The sequence below is a fragment of the Pelmatolapia mariae genome, linkage group LG10_11 (genome assembly GCF_036321145.2).
Source record: "Pelmatolapia mariae isolate MD_Pm_ZW linkage group LG10_11, Pm_UMD_F_2, whole genome shotgun sequence".
Lineage (NCBI taxonomy): Eukaryota > Metazoa > Chordata > Actinopteri > Cichliformes > Cichlidae > Pelmatolapia > Pelmatolapia mariae.
This window is the reverse complement of record NC_086236.1, coordinates 34,498,622-34,513,317: the sequence shown is the minus strand read 5'-3', so window position 1 is coordinate 34,513,317 and position 14,696 is coordinate 34,498,622. Positions and strand designations below refer to the sequence as shown.

The following is a 14,696-nucleotide window of genomic DNA, read 5'->3' as shown; positions in this document are numbered from 1 at the left end:
GATATAATCCAATCTGCCTCCTTGTTTCCTCCTTGACTTGTAATACAAAATTTCCAGTTAAATTAAGAGAAGTCCAGAAAAGTTTTCCTGCTTCAAAAGCTCTTCCAGTTGGCTGTCTTCTTGTCCTCCTTCAAATGTGCATTTTTCTACATTTGTATTTATTTGACTTCATATTGCCATGACAACACAACACAGAGCATCATGGTAGATTAAGGCAGGTGGTTCTCTCCTGTGCAGAAATGCTGGTGTTCCATAGTGATGTAAAAGTATGTTAATAATCTTTAAACAGACACTCACTGATCCTGTAAGAGCAGGAATTTAACTACAAACCCTCACAGTCCCCATCAGTATCATTCATTCTGCTCTGCCGCAATGGTCACAGTGGCTGGTTTAAGTACGTTTGCCCCATAGAAATCCACTGATGTCCCTTTGATACATATTTAGACCTTTTTCAGGGTGCATGAGTGTTATATCTCCATGTCATCCTAAACATTTTATCAACATGTAAAAGGGATACGTTCATAAGATTTTGATTTGTTTAATTTTAATTTAAACTTGTTTTATTCTGAATAAATGTGTGAGATGGCCCTCAGACCTCTAAATCCACGTCCAGGTTTGGGTGACTACTTGGATTAGGGGAGTATTATTTAGAGCAATGTTTGTCAATTTGGTTAATTGCTCAACTCAGGCCGTTGTTGTTCAGTCTTTTTCTAACTGAACTTTCACATTTAACATGCTAACTGAAGCCTGTAGAGTCTGAGATGTAGCTCTTTTATTTTCTGTATTGTACAGTCGGACTTAGGGGTGAATTTGCTGGGATTGGTGACTGTGTTGCATGTTTTGAATAATCTTCTTCAGAGTAGACTTTACGTGTAAGCTGATAGTGAATGAAAAAAAGTATAAAAAGCTGCTGTGGTTTTAACGTTCCAAGAGAGGTAATGCACATAATGCAGAGACGAGCGCACGGAGGATATCCAAATCCTAGGAAGGCAGCCTGCTGCTGTACACAGGCGGATTCTTCTCAGTCATAGTTCTTAACAACTTGACTGTTTTCTCAAACCACACAAAGAGTGCTGTTTCCATTCTGGGAAGTCTACTCATTGGTCTTCAAATTATAAGTAGCTATATATGAGCAGCTATATTAGCTTTGACTTAACATATGTTAAATAGTAAACTTTCCTGTTTTAAAATTTATGATGGCTCAAAATTCAAACCTTACAAATTAAAACCCTGAGTCATCACCACTTGTGTGAACTACAAGGGTGCCATCATTTTTCTTTTCAATCTGTTAAGTACCACATTTTACACACTGACTAAGAAAGGAAGTAAGCTCTTCATGGTGACCCCAGAAATTTTAATGTATCACTTTCTAGCATACGGCTGACACTGCTCGACATCTTACAGTGCAGTATAAGAGTCCCGCCACAAGGAGACACTAAAGGCTTTCAAACCAACAGTTTCTGCTTCCAAAGCAGCGCCAACAATCACCACCGATCATCGTACTTATGTGACATAGACGATGGATGCATGTTTGAGTTGATACATCACTTAAAGCCACCACTGTTCAGGCATCACATCTGTCCATTAGGTTTCCCTTTCATATACAACATTTTTATCCCTGGGTACTAACTTTTTTGTTTTTGTTTGTTTGTTTGTTTGTCTAATGCTCTTGTTGCACTGCTAAATAGGCTGTAGCCAACATGATTTATAAAGGGATTATAAAATCTAAGAAATTACTGCATTATTTTACCTACTCTTATTAAACTCACTTTCCTAAAAACTGATTGCAGCTTCTACTTTGTGATGTCAATGTTATGTCTCTAAATGATTTCATATCATTCATGGGAGATATGCATGACAAATGATAAGTTAACAAGTCACTGCTACCAGCTTAATCAATTCATTGGGGCGACCTGCGTGTTGTGTTGCATTGTCTGATTTGGTCATAGTGTGTAAACACCTCTAGAGGCCACTGTTGTATAGCTGCTGCAAACTGAATGTACCCGTACCAGAGGTTATACTTAAAATGGCAGCTGCCAGGAAGTCTCTTTGGAAATTTGTGTTCGCCCTTTATGAAATAGATATGTTGTATTACAAGGTACTAATGCACCCTTGCATTGGTAAAATAAATTCTACTAGAATAGCTGATACTCCCTTACAGAAGATTTATTTTGACCTTTCTAAAGCCTTCTTTAAAATTTAGAAAATAAAATGAAAACAGGCATATCAAAACAAGCCTACTAGAAATACTACTCTGCATTACATCCTAACACTTGGCTAAATCCTAATATGTAATTCTGCTTTAATAGTTTATTACACTAAATGTGATTATGCACTGAAAAAAAAACATGCTGAGTTTACTTAGTTCAATAGTGGACATTGGTTGCACACAGATGTTTTGCTTTGGCACGAGCTTAAACAATTGAGTTGAATTAACACAAGTTATTCATATTCAATAAACCTGTGCAATTTGTGTTGATAAAATATGAATGAAACATGTTTTGGTGAAGTAATTTGAGCTCTTGGAATATTTTAATCCTTCACAATTTTCACACTTTATTCCAACACTATTCAGTGACAAAAAAACAAAACACTACATTTTTTAAAATATTTGTGGGTTTTTTCTTGTTTGTTTTTATACTACTTGAACACTAAAGTGACCCTCCAATGTGATAACAGTGCCAGCAGTGGCTCACAGCTCATTTAACGCTTTCTCCCAATTTGCTCATAACAGTCTCTCATATGTATGAACTATGTAGGCTATCTCTATTTTAAAATAATGAGTGGGCAATGAGAGCATCTCCTCACTGTGTACTTTACTGACAACAGGACAACAGGGAATACAGAGAACTGACTGAGGACTTTTTCCAACTGGTGCCAGCAGAACCACTTCCAGATCAACACTCGGAAAACCAAGGAGCAGGTAGTGGAATCCACCTACACCAGTGAACATCCAGAGAATGGGCATTAAGATAGCTGACTCATATAAGTGATCTGACCAATAAACTGGTCTGGAGTAACAACAGAGAGTCCATCTACACAAAAGGATAGAGACGGTTGTATTTGCAACAGAGAAGTCTTTTGGAAGGGATTTGGAAGGGAGCAGGGAGCGCTCCTGAAGACCTTCTAGGACTCTTTGGTGGTATTGTCCATGTTTTATGGTGTGGTCTGCTGGGGATAGGAAGAAACTGAACAGGTTGATCAAGAAAACTAGCTCTGTTCTGGGATGCCCTCTTGACCCAGTGGAGGTAGTTTTCTCTGTCAGATAACAGCTCCCACCCCATACAGGTCACTCTGACAACACTAAGCAGTCCCTTCAGTGACAGGCTGCTGCACCCACAGTGTGCAAAGGGGACATTTTGGAGGCCTTTCCCTCCAGCTGCTGTCAGACTGTACACTGCACAACAGCAGTGAATGTACACCACATATGCACACACTGGAGTCTTTACATATATCAGTGTGCAATACTAAATACCTGCTACCATTAACACCCAAACACAGGTTCCACTGAATGGGGAGTTGGTGGGTTCGATTGTGATGATGGACCAGTAGAGTTTTCCTGGCTGTCCACAAGGGAGACTGATTTTAGCTGAGGGGGGGATTCGGGTTTAGCAGGGTTCGCCTCTGCTTAGGTCAGTACCTGTGAAGTTGGTTGGTGAAAGGTGGAGACAGAATGGCAGAGAGATGCAGGAGCGTCGGGTGTGTCTGATGTGTAAGAGGTAGAGAAAGAAGATGCAGAAGGGTGATCTGCAGGGGACTGGTGCAGCACAGAATCAGTTGCAAGAGGAGAAGAAGAACAAGAGGAAGATGATAATGGAGGTTTGACGATGTGATTGGCTGCAGGTGTATCTTGGGTAGCTCCACCGTTAGTTGGTGATTGGCTCTTGAGTTGTGAATGACAGAGAGGGCATCAGACAGCCAGCGTGGAAGAAATGACTGCACGGAGTGATCACAGCACTGGTCATGTCCTGGAACAAATCAAATTTCACATTAGCCTAGCTTTTAAAGCCCCAGATTAACTCTCGGTCATGCATCCTCTTTAGATAAAGATAAAAACAGTTCATACCTGGAAGCAGATAGCACAGATGTCATTATACTGCTCCAGCTGTGTATTGCTAGCTGTGGGGAGGCTTTTTGTCTTGTTTACAGCATCTCTCCTGAGCAGGAAGCTCTGCCAGCCCAGCTGGGCTCTGAGCCAGACGTTATAGTACGAGTGGACCAAGATGATGGTGCTTCCCATCACACTCCACTCGCCAAATACAGTCTCTGATACACCATAGCACACCACGCACACCGCAACCTGGTGAGGTAACAAATCACTGACAGTGAGGCAGAGACAGTGCTGATGCATTACATGACAGTGTCTGTTTACAGTCAGAACTTAGCAAAGAGTTGCTGTACGTGTGTGTGACACATACCAGAAACTCCAGCATCTGTAGGTCCCATTTACACAATATATGACTTCATCCACGTTCTCCACTGGAGCTTTACGAAACTCCTCCACCATGAAGAGAACAACAGATCAACAGAGTGCCAAGCACCTGGCGGTAGAGTGTTTCAGAGTTATTATGGAATTAAAAAACAAGCAAATATACATGTTTAATTATTATTGGGCTGAACTGTTTGGGTAGAGCAAGTTTAAACTATTTAATTGAATGTTTTTGCGATGTCACTGCGATGCGGTTGTGTGTTACCTGGAGAGAGGTGAGGATTGAGGAGGAGATGATGATGAGAAGCCAGAAGTCCATGTGGAAGAACTGGCAGATCATATAAGCCATGTACGCTGGAAAGGTCAGCAGGAAGGGACAGAGAGAAACTGCACGGAAGTGCTTCCACAAACTCCTACGGGACGGGCAGCAAAACCAGCATATGAGAAAGCAGTCAGGTTGATAGCAGGCTTTGCAAACACACTTTCAGTCAGATTACATTTACTGATGTCAAAAAGACTAACTGCCTGTTTAGGAATGAAGAAAGAAGGACAGTACACCCTAGTATTACTTAATTTATGATGTTAGCATGAGTTGTACTGATGACCATAGATAATGAATTCTGTGATAATTAACTAACTGCCCATAGTTATTAATAGTTGTTTATGATCAGTAAAAAATAAAACAAACAGCGGGACACAGAGTTTTCTTAAAAATAAACACATAAAAAAGTCTTTGGTATATTATCTTAATTGTCTCTAGATGCTCCCAGGGCTAGGACTATAGGATCAGCTATCTCCAGCATGGACTGCAGGATGGAAGCAACAACAATAAAGAAGATGATAGAGAGGAGGAAGGCTCTGTGGATGACCTGCAGCTCAATGAGGCCAGTTGGGACAGCAAGGATTAGCAAGGTGATAGCTTCAGTCATCCCCCTGCACAGAGAGGAAACAAATTAGAGTTGACACACCACACAATTATATGCCTTGGCTTTGCATTCAAGTTGGAGATCATATACACGTTTATCCAGACTTGACCTTTGGGTATACAATGTCAATTATTTTATCCTATTAGACAGTTGTGTGAAATGCAGACATCCTTAAAGAATAGTTCTAGATATGTGTGTTTCCACACGAAGAGAGGTTGAAACAGACTAAACTAACACACACGTGTGTGTGTGTGTGTGTGTGTGTGTGTGTGTGTGTGTGTGTGTGTGTGTGTGTGTGTGTGTGAGTACAAAGCTAAAGCAGGAAAATGAGTGCAACTTTTTGCAGATGACACGTTATCTAAACACGGTGAAACAGCAAAGTCAGAGAAAACAAGCACCACAGCTAGCTCCGCCAGCCTGCTGCCAGTGTGAAATGACACATTTGTGGGCGCTTCCCATGGTGGCGGCATGAAAAGAAGAAAAGGAGAAAGGATGGATGACTTGGTGCTTAGCGGTGTTGTGCTAAAAAATGATCGTCTGCCAAAAACCGATCGCTCGTATTTAAACTGCTATAATAACTTGTTGGTCTGTAATATGTGAAAACATATATCAAATGTATCCTTCATGGATGAATTCAAGTAATCTTGAGCCACAAACAACATTCCTATAACAACGTACAAGCTGCAATGAGTTTTTGGTAGTGACTTTTATATATGCTTTATTTATCTAGTTCCAAAAATGTGGTTGACGTTAAAAAAGTGTTTTTTAAGAGTAATGTGGGCAAGAGGACAGCAGATGTTGCAAGAAATATAAGAATAGTTGTGTAAAGATATTTTAAGTGGACAAAGAGGATAAGGCGTTTGTAAACCCTGTTCAAGGAAGTCTATCTAGCAAGATATGTAAAGATATTGGAGATAAAAAAAAAAAACACACACACACAGAGAAACATAGGAAATAATGTTTTGTCAGGCAATGACTTGTTGGCACAAGAAGAGTGGTCCTTGGTAGCCATGACAACAAGGAGGTCCCATAAAAGGGGCTGGGCTGTTTGTTGCTGGCAGGTAAAAGAAAAAAAACAAACCACACACACAAAAAAAATAAGTCAGGGGAGGCCCAGGCTGAACAAGGTTCATCCCTTGGAATTTTCACTCCAAGATCACCTGCCTGGACCTCCCCCTAGCAGATGAACATAGAGAGCCAGGTGAGCCGAGGGCTCGAACCCGGACGTTACTAACCTGCTAGCCGGCCACATGTGGCCACATGACGGGCGAACAGAATGGGGAAAATTCTTATATTAAAAGAGCTCAACGTGCTCATCGCGCAACCAGCCTTTCAAAATTAGCTGGAGACCACTCATTTTTGCACTCAAATACTCACAAGACTACAGCGGTCCTTAATAAAGACTTACCTTAAACAGGCTTCTTGCAGTCTGATGGGTTGTCTGGAGCTCAGGTAGACAGGCTTCACAAACCACATCTAGGTCTGCTTCAGCTGAGCAAACCATACACAGGACATTTTAACTATATTTTATTCATATAACAATTGTAATACTTTTACCTTTTATCCAGAAATTACAACAGAAATCAACTTGTAAAAGAAAATAAAAAAGAATAAAATGCAACAAAGCCAAGTTAATTTCACTGATTAAACACAGCAGCAGAATACAGTTTGAGCTCGGTGCCGAGTCTTCGGGTGGATCACTCCCTGCAAATATGTTAGTCATAGAACTCCAGGAGCATACAGGTGGATGCTGGGGTGGTGGATGGGCTTAAAAGAAAGTGGGGCACGTTACATGTCCAGCTCCAGGTTTCACTCCATACACGGTTACTGTTGTGAGTGCTTCTTTTCTGATTATGTCCAGTGCATGCACATAATGACACTTTTATATCCAAAAGAAGAAACCCTTTAAAAATATGATCCTGGTTCCCTGGGGTGGAGAAAAGCAAACTGCAGCCGACTCGGCAGCAGCAGGGAGGCCCCACATTCCTTTATACTCCTTTTCGACTATGTAAACTGCATAATATACAAAAATATTTGTGGCAACTCGATGTGCTTTGTCCACTTTTATTATCGCATTGCTCTGTTAACCAACAAGAATACCTTAGTTCACTGTATGTTTGACTATAATTTACAAAAAAATAAAACATGATTTCTCATCGTTTCTACAATAAGTGTCATCTGAGCCCACAAACTCAACAGGACAGTGCTTACTCAAGTCATGGCTCAAGTGACTTAAAGGGCCGTTTTCAAAGAAAACTAAAAGTGTATAAGCAACCAAGGAAGTCCTACCTGGCCACTGGACAACATTCAGTGACAGTGCACTTGCTGGCATCTCCGGTGGGCAGGGCCCTGATTCAGTAGGGTCAATAAGGGATCTCGTCTCCTCCGTACTTAATGAGAGTGGTGTATCTGTCAGTCATGTCTGGCACATAAGACACCAGGTAGGTCCCATCATGGCTGTCACAGATATTTGCTTCTTGGGCTTCCCCTCTGGGTCCTTCAGGAGAAAACAAAAACTGTTACCTAAATATCAATGCTTTGAATACATTATTGTGTGGTCCACGTTCATGCACTCACAGTGATCTGCACTGCCAGCAGTCCCTCACCTGCATCTTTGGCATCAATGGTGACCTTCACTGGCAGAGAGGTGGGCACTCCAGTGGTGTTAAGGCTGGATCCACTTGCACGCACCTTGCTGGTATCATGGGTGGGCAGCACCTTCACCTTGTAAGGGCGGACCAAAGAGGAGAGAAGAACAACAGTCTCACAAATGAAAGGAGCCTCATTTACAGAACTGAGTCAACCAAACAAAGAGTTTTCCATTTTTAAAGCTGGCCAGAGTGGAACACTGTAACATGTAACACCTAGAAGGTTCAGATGGCTGCAGTACTTTGCTAATTTGGATCAAAGGTTTGGGGGGAAAAATGTAATTAAATCAAGTGATTGTAATGCTGTTACTTCCGTTGTGTAGTTAACCATCTATCATTTTAGATGTTTCATTAGCAGCCTGATGAAATTAGCTGAGTCGTTAGCCGACTTCAGCCATCCAAACAAATGACCATCTAAAGTGAATTATGCAGATCACTAGCACAGTACACAGATTACCACTTCTTATTCCACTTCTTATTCTTATTCCAGCCTCACGGTTTCTGATGAGACTGCCGTCAGCATGGTGTTCAGCTGGGTATCTCCCGATGCTCATGTCCTCCAGTATCGTGTGTCCTACACAGCATTGACTGGAGCTGATAGCCAGGGTCACACTGTGAGTGGGTTCTAGTCTTTACATCTTCAACTATTCTGGCCTTCAGCCGGCTGTCATGTGTGAGAATTCCAGAAATGCCATAAGTCCCAAAACTTTAAATGAGTTCTGACTGTGTTGGGATGATAGTGTGGTTTGTTGTCTGCAGGTGCTGGTCCCTGGTGGAGAGAAGCAGGTGATGCTGGAGTCATTGCAGCCAGATACACGTTACAGCATGTTGGTCACCGCTGAGTACTACAACAGAGAAGGAGGCAGCAGTTCAGCTCAGGGCAAAACTGGTGAGTCAAACAAGGGAAAGATGCCAAGACAGCTCAAGTGCAACTTCCAGTTAAGACCGACCGGCTTACATGCAAAAAGTGCAAACGTCCCTTAACTTTACCCTTACAGGAGGATATGCATACTTGAAGGTCTCCTCATATAGAAACATCAAGGTTTGTGGGCAGTATTGTTTCTACAGCACTACACGTACAGTCATTTTGGTCCAGAGACACAGATTCCTTTCTCTGCATAATGATGGGCTCTCTGAACAATGAGACAGCAGCTAGTACCGGTACAATGACAGTACTGCTCTTGATACTTGGTTGGAAGTTCAAAAATTACTGGGTGCACTGTGTCTACGGTTATTGTCCATGCTAGTGTGCAAATGACATTCTTTGGCTTTGTGTTTTTTCTTTGTTTTCTGGCTTTTTTCCGTGTCTCTAGACACTTTGCAGGTAAGCAGTGCGAGTGTGGTCAGGTCAGACCACTCCAGTATCTGTGTGTCATGGAGACCAGTATCTGCCGTTGATGGATATGGTATTGTAATCCAGGATGTAAAAGGTATTCTGTAATCACGTCTACAGTGATGTGAAAAGGTCTTTGCCCCCTTCCTGATTTCCTAGTGTTTTGCATATTTATCACACTTATATGTTTCAGATCATCAAACTAATTTTAATATTAGACACAGATAACACAAGTTAATACAAAATGCAGTTTTGAAATGATGATTTCATAGATTAGGGAGAAAGATTATCCAAACCTCCCTGGTCCTGTGTAAAAACAAATTGCCCCTCTTGTTAAATCACAAGTTAACTGTGATTAACCAATGTTGGAAACTTCAGTTCAGTGTTACTAAACACACTCAGGCCTGATTAATTGCAGACTTGTGAATCAGGAAATCAGTTAAATAGAACCTGTCTGACAAAGTGAAACAGGCTAAAAGGCCTCAAAAAGCAACACATCGTGTCACCAGCCATCCTCCTGGTCCTCAGTGTTAATGCCCACTTAACTGGGTCCTTCAATGGAATGGCTCAAGCAGATGAAGCCTAATATAACAAGATGAGACTGAAAAATATTCTATTTTTATGTTTAAAAAGAAAAATATCACACTATCTATGCTTTCACTGAGCATATACCTGCATCACGAGTGTGAATGATGAACTCTGCAGGCTGAAAAGTCCTGGCCTCGCTCAGCCCCGGTCCACTCACACGCACACGGTTCACATCACCAATCCCTGACTGCTTGATCACAACAGCAATTGGGCTGCTGGGAACATGATGACCGTTCTTCTTGATGTTAACAAGGTGCTCACCAATCTCCTTGGGAACAAACGAGATTCCTAAGACAGACAAACAAAACAGATGTTAACCAAGGCTTATTCTTGTGTGTGCATGCAGCCCGTTTCAGCTGCTCCTGCTTCTTTCTCCATGCTTTAACTTTGATTATTTTCTCCTCTCTGTCTTTTACTCAGGGGTTAATAAAGCATTTGGATTCTGATGAGTCTCATTGTTTAGCAAACTTCTCACTTATCAGACGGACACTCACCAATGTGAGCGTTACGCAGCATCTTCAGCAGGCAGGGCTCCTCTGGGCCTGAGGGTGTTGTAAGAGAGACTGTCAGCTGGCTGAGGTCAAGCTCTCCTATGTCCAGTGGAACCATCACAGTGTGCTTCACAGGCTTACGTGGGGTGTAGGTGCCGGTGTATGTGCTGTTGCTATTATCCTTAAACTGGACATCCACAGAATTGCCTTCACCATCCTGTGCAGAAGACAAGGGATTAGTTCTATCAGATTTAACACACCGTATTTTTCGGACCATAAGGCGCACCAGTTTATAAGGCGCACTGTCGATGAACAGGTCTGGTTTCATACATGAGGCGCACTGGATTATAAAACGCAACAGTCAGATAAGTCAAACTTTACTCAACTCTTTCTTCTTGCTTCCTCCACTTCTGTACCATTGATTCATTAATGTTGAAATCTCTCGCAGCTGCTCTATTCTCACGTTCTACTGCGTGACTGACAGCCTTGAGTTTGAAATCCGCTTCGTAAGCATGTCTCTTAACAGGTGCCATTTTGGGGTCCTTATCCACACACAATACAGTAATATTATGTTGAAGCACAGTACGTGTTACTCTGCGAGGCTCCTGACTACGTAGCCGTAATGCTCCTACAATCCATCAAGCGGTGCGACTTCGTAGCTTACCAAATTCATACTAAAACATTTTTTGACAGATTTTTGAGCGCTGTGTAGCACATAAAATCGGTTCAAGGTCAGTAAGCACAACCAGAATTCATACATAAGGCGCACTGTCGATTTTTGAGAAAATTAACGGATTTTAAGTGCGACTCATAGTCCGAAAAATACGGTACATGCAATATATTTTCTGATAACATTTACATTTACAATAATTGATTACACAGCAGTGGAGAGTAGACTTTATCAAACTAGATGTCTTTCTGATAGTGCTGTAACTAAGTTTAAGAATATAATCCACCCACTGTTATTATCTTCAATGCCCTGTACCAACATAGAGCAGGGCAGCTATCTGAACGCTACTCCAACAGAGGTCGATTATCTTGTTAATAATTTTACCTCCTCACTACGTACGACTCTGGATACTGTAGCTCCAGTGAAAACTAAGGTCTCAAATCAGAAGTACCTGACTCCGTGGTATAATTCTCAAACACGTAGCCTAAAGCAGATAACTCGTAAACTGGAGAGGAAATGGCGTGTCACAAATTTAGAGGATCATCATTTAGCCTGGAGAAATAGTTTGCTGCTTTATAAGAAAGCCCTCCGCAAAGCCAGAACATCTTACTATTCGTCACTGATTGAAGAAAATAAGAACAACCCCAGGTTTCTCTTCAGCACTGTAGCCAGGCTGACAAAAAGTCAGAGCTCTACTGAGCCAACAATCCCTTTAACGTTAACTAGTAATGACTTCATGAACTTCTTCAGAAATAAAATTTTTATCATTAGAGAAAAAATTACCAATAATCATCCCACAGATGTAATATCGTCTACAGCTACTTTTAGTACCATTGATGTTAAGTTAGACTCTTTTTCTCCAATCGATCTTTCTGAGTTAACTTCAATAATTACTTCCTCCAAACCATCAACGTGTCTTTTAGACCCCATTCCTACAAAACTGCTCAAAGAAGTCCTGCCATTAATTAATTCTTCAATCTTAAATATGATCAATCTATCTCTAATAATTGGCTATGTACCACAGGCCTTCAAGGTGGCTGTAGTTAAACCCTTACTTAAAAAGCAATCTCTAGACCCAGCTGTCTTAGCTAATTACAGGCCAATCTCCAACCTTCCTTTCATATCAAAAATCCTTGAAAGAGTAGTTGTCAAACAGCTAACAGATCATCTGCAGAGGAATGGCTTATTTGAAGAGTTTCAGTCAGGTTTCAGAGCTCATCACAGCACAGAAACAGCTTTAGTGAAGGTTACAAATGATCTTCTTATGGCCTCTGACAGTGGACTCATCTCTGTGCTTGTCCTGCTAGACCTCAGTGCAGCGTTTGATACTGTCGACCATAATATCCTATTAGAGCGATTAGAACATGCTGTAGGTATTACAGGTACTGCACTGCAGTGGTTTGTATCATATCTATCTAATAGACTCCAATTTGTTCAAGTAAATGGAGAGTCTTCTTCACATGCTGAGGTTAATTATGGAGTTCCACAGGGTTCAGTGCTAGGACCAATTCTATTTACATTATACATGCTTCCCCTAGGTAGCATCATTAGAAGACATAGCATAAATTTTCACTGCTATGCAGATGATACGCAGCTCTATCTATCCATGAAGCCAGGTAACACACACCAATTAGTTAAACTGCAGGAATGTCTTAAAGACATAAAGACCTGGATGGCCGCTAACTTCCTGCTTCTTAATTCAGATAAAACTGAGGTTATTGTACTCGGCCCTGAAAATCTTAGAAATATGGTATCTAAGCAGATCCTTACTCTGGATGGCATTACCTTGGCCTCCAGTAATGCTGTGAGGAACCTTGGAGTCATTTTTGACCAGGACATGTCCTTCAAGGCACATATTAAACAAATATGTAAGACTGCTTTCTTCCATTTGCGCAACATCTCTAAAATTAGAAATATCCTGTCTCAGAGTGATGCTGAAAAACTAGTTCATGCCTTCATTACTTCCAGGCTGGACTACTGTAACTCATTATTATCAGGATGTCCTAAAAACTCCCTGAAAAGCCTTCAGCTGATCCAAAATGCTGCAGCAAGAGTACTGACAGGGACTAGAAAGAGAGAGCATATTTCTCCTGTTTTGGCTTCCCTTCATTGGCTTCCTGTTAAATCCAGAATTGAATTCAAAATCCTGCTCCTCACATACAAGGTCTTAAATAATCAGGCCCCATCTTATCTTAATGACCTTGTAGTACCATATCACCCTATTAGAGCACTTCGCTCTCGCTCTGCAGGCCTACTTGTTGTTCCTAGAGTATTTAAAAGTAGAATGGGAGGGAGAGCCTTCAGTTTTCAGGCCCCTCTTCTGTGGAACCAGCTTCCAGTTTGGATTCAGGAGACAGACACTATCTCTACTTTCAAGGTTAGGCTTAAAACTTTCCTTTTTGCTAAAGCATATAGTTAGGGCTGGACCAGGTGACCCTGAATCCTCCCTTAGTTATGCTGCAATAGACGTAGGCTGCCGGGGATTCCCATGATGCATTGAGTTTTTCCTTTCCAGTCACCTTCTCACTCACTATGTGTTAATAGACCTCTCTGCATCGAATCATATCTGTTATTAATCTCTGTCTCTCGTCCACAGCATGTCTTTATCCTGTTTTCCTTCTTTCACCCCAACCGGTCGCAGCAGATGGCCGCCCCTCCCTGAGCCTGGTTCTGCCGGAGGTTTCTTCCTGTTAAAAGGGAGTTTTTCCTTCCCACTGTCGCCAAAGTGCTTGCTCATAGGGGGTCATATGATATGATTGTTGGGTTTTTCTCTGTATTTATTATTGTGCTATCTACTGTACAATATAAAGCGCCTTGAGGCGACTTTTGTTGTGATTTGGCGCTATATAAATAAAATTGAATTGAATTGAATTGAATTGAATATATTTAACATATTTGTGGTCATATACAAAGCCAGATATACCTGGGCTATAATTTTCAGAGGAGCTTTTCCTCCTTGCTTGGCATCAACTGTGAATTCAGTGGGTTTTCCAACAGCCAGAACACTGCTCTGAAGGCCTGGACCGTACGCCTTAAACTAGAGAAAACAATTTTAAACAAACAATTAAAAAAGGAACAATTTAAAGATCTACTATAGCCAAAAGAAGACCATTTACAGACTATAGCACTGTGAAATTTTTTTTGCCTCTTTTCTGATTTCGTATCTTATTCCATATTTGTCACACTTACACGTTTCAGATCAATCCATTTATAATATTAGACAAGAATGTCGGAAGGAAGCAAACAGTTTGTGACCGCTGCGCTGCTATGTTAAATCCTGAAAATAAAGAATCTGAAGGACAAGATGAGTAAGGCTGGAGTTATTGGACTGTATCAAGTTTAATAAGTTCATGCATACCAGTGACATCACGTCATCTCCGCCAACGAACACCCCAGTGGCTTCAAGCCTAGGCTTAGCCTCTACAGGAGAGCTTTCAGCCATGAAAAGTGTGTCCATCACAAGCCCACCACCATGATCTCAGGTCTTGAGGCAACAATCATGAAAACTAATCATTCATTGCAGTCTCACCTGGAGCTCGCGCTTCTAGTTCATGCCATCATGACCAAAGATTCTTCAATTAATAGTTTAAAGATGTCCATGAATGCACTGC

General features: G+C 41.4%; 2 protein-coding genes across 3 annotated transcripts; both read right to left on the bottom strand.

Moving 5' to 3' along the window:
- Positions 1–2,949: 2,949 nt before the first annotated feature.
- LOC134637805 (RING finger protein 145-like) lies at positions 2,950–7,734 on the bottom strand. Of its 2 annotated transcripts, XM_065471794.1 has the most exons (7): positions 7,645–7,734; positions 6,764–6,846; positions 5,299–5,362; positions 4,695–4,842; positions 4,419–4,541; positions 4,067–4,300; positions 2,950–3,968 (listed from the first exon to the last, which is right to left on the bottom strand). In XM_065471794.1, the coding sequence occupies exons 5-7, from the start codon at positions 4,431–4,433 to the stop codon at positions 3,867–3,869; spliced, it is 351 nt and encodes a 116-aa protein (XP_065327866.1). In that variant the 5' UTR covers positions 4,434–4,541; positions 4,695–4,842; positions 5,299–5,362; positions 6,764–6,846; positions 7,645–7,734; the 3' UTR covers positions 2,950–3,866. The 2 variants fall into 2 exon arrangements, with proteins under 2 accessions (XP_065327866.1, XP_063344399.1); XM_063488329.1 differs by lacking the exons at positions 6,764–6,846; positions 7,645–7,734 and having other exon boundaries at positions 5,299–5,916.
- Positions 7,735–7,777: 43 nt separating this feature from the next.
- LOC134637811 (filamin-A-like) lies at positions 7,778–10,567 on the bottom strand. The gene is made up of 4 exons (XM_063488337.1): positions 10,419–10,567; positions 10,009–10,212; positions 7,962–8,079; positions 7,778–7,852 (listed from the first exon to the last, which is right to left on the bottom strand). Exons 1-3 carry the CDS (start codon positions 10,531–10,533, stop codon positions 8,057–8,059), a joined length of 342 nt encoding a protein of 113 aa, XP_063344407.1. The 5' UTR covers positions 10,534–10,567; the 3' UTR covers positions 7,778–7,852; positions 7,962–8,056.
- Between the last annotated feature and the right edge of the window lie 4,129 nt (positions 10,568–14,696).

Bases quoted from the DNA above. Each gene is read 5' to 3' on its own strand.
- LOC134637805 (XM_065471794.1), bottom strand. The intron at 3,969-4,066 runs GTATGAACTGTT...GATTTGTTCCAG, and splicing joins TCTGTGCTATCTGCTTCCAG to GACATGACCAGTGCTGTGAT.
- LOC134637811 (XM_063488337.1), bottom strand. From the start codon at position 10,533: ATGGTTCCACTGGACATAGGAGAGCTTGACCTCAGCCAGCTGACAGTC. The intron at 10,213-10,418 runs GTGAGTGTCCGT...TGTCTGTCTTAG, and splicing joins GCTGCGTAACGCTCACATTG to GAATCTCGTTTGTTCCCAAG. The intron at 8,080-10,008 runs GTATATGCTCAG...CGCCCTTACAAG, and splicing joins CATTCACACTCGTGATGCAG to GTGAAGGTGCTGCCCACCCA.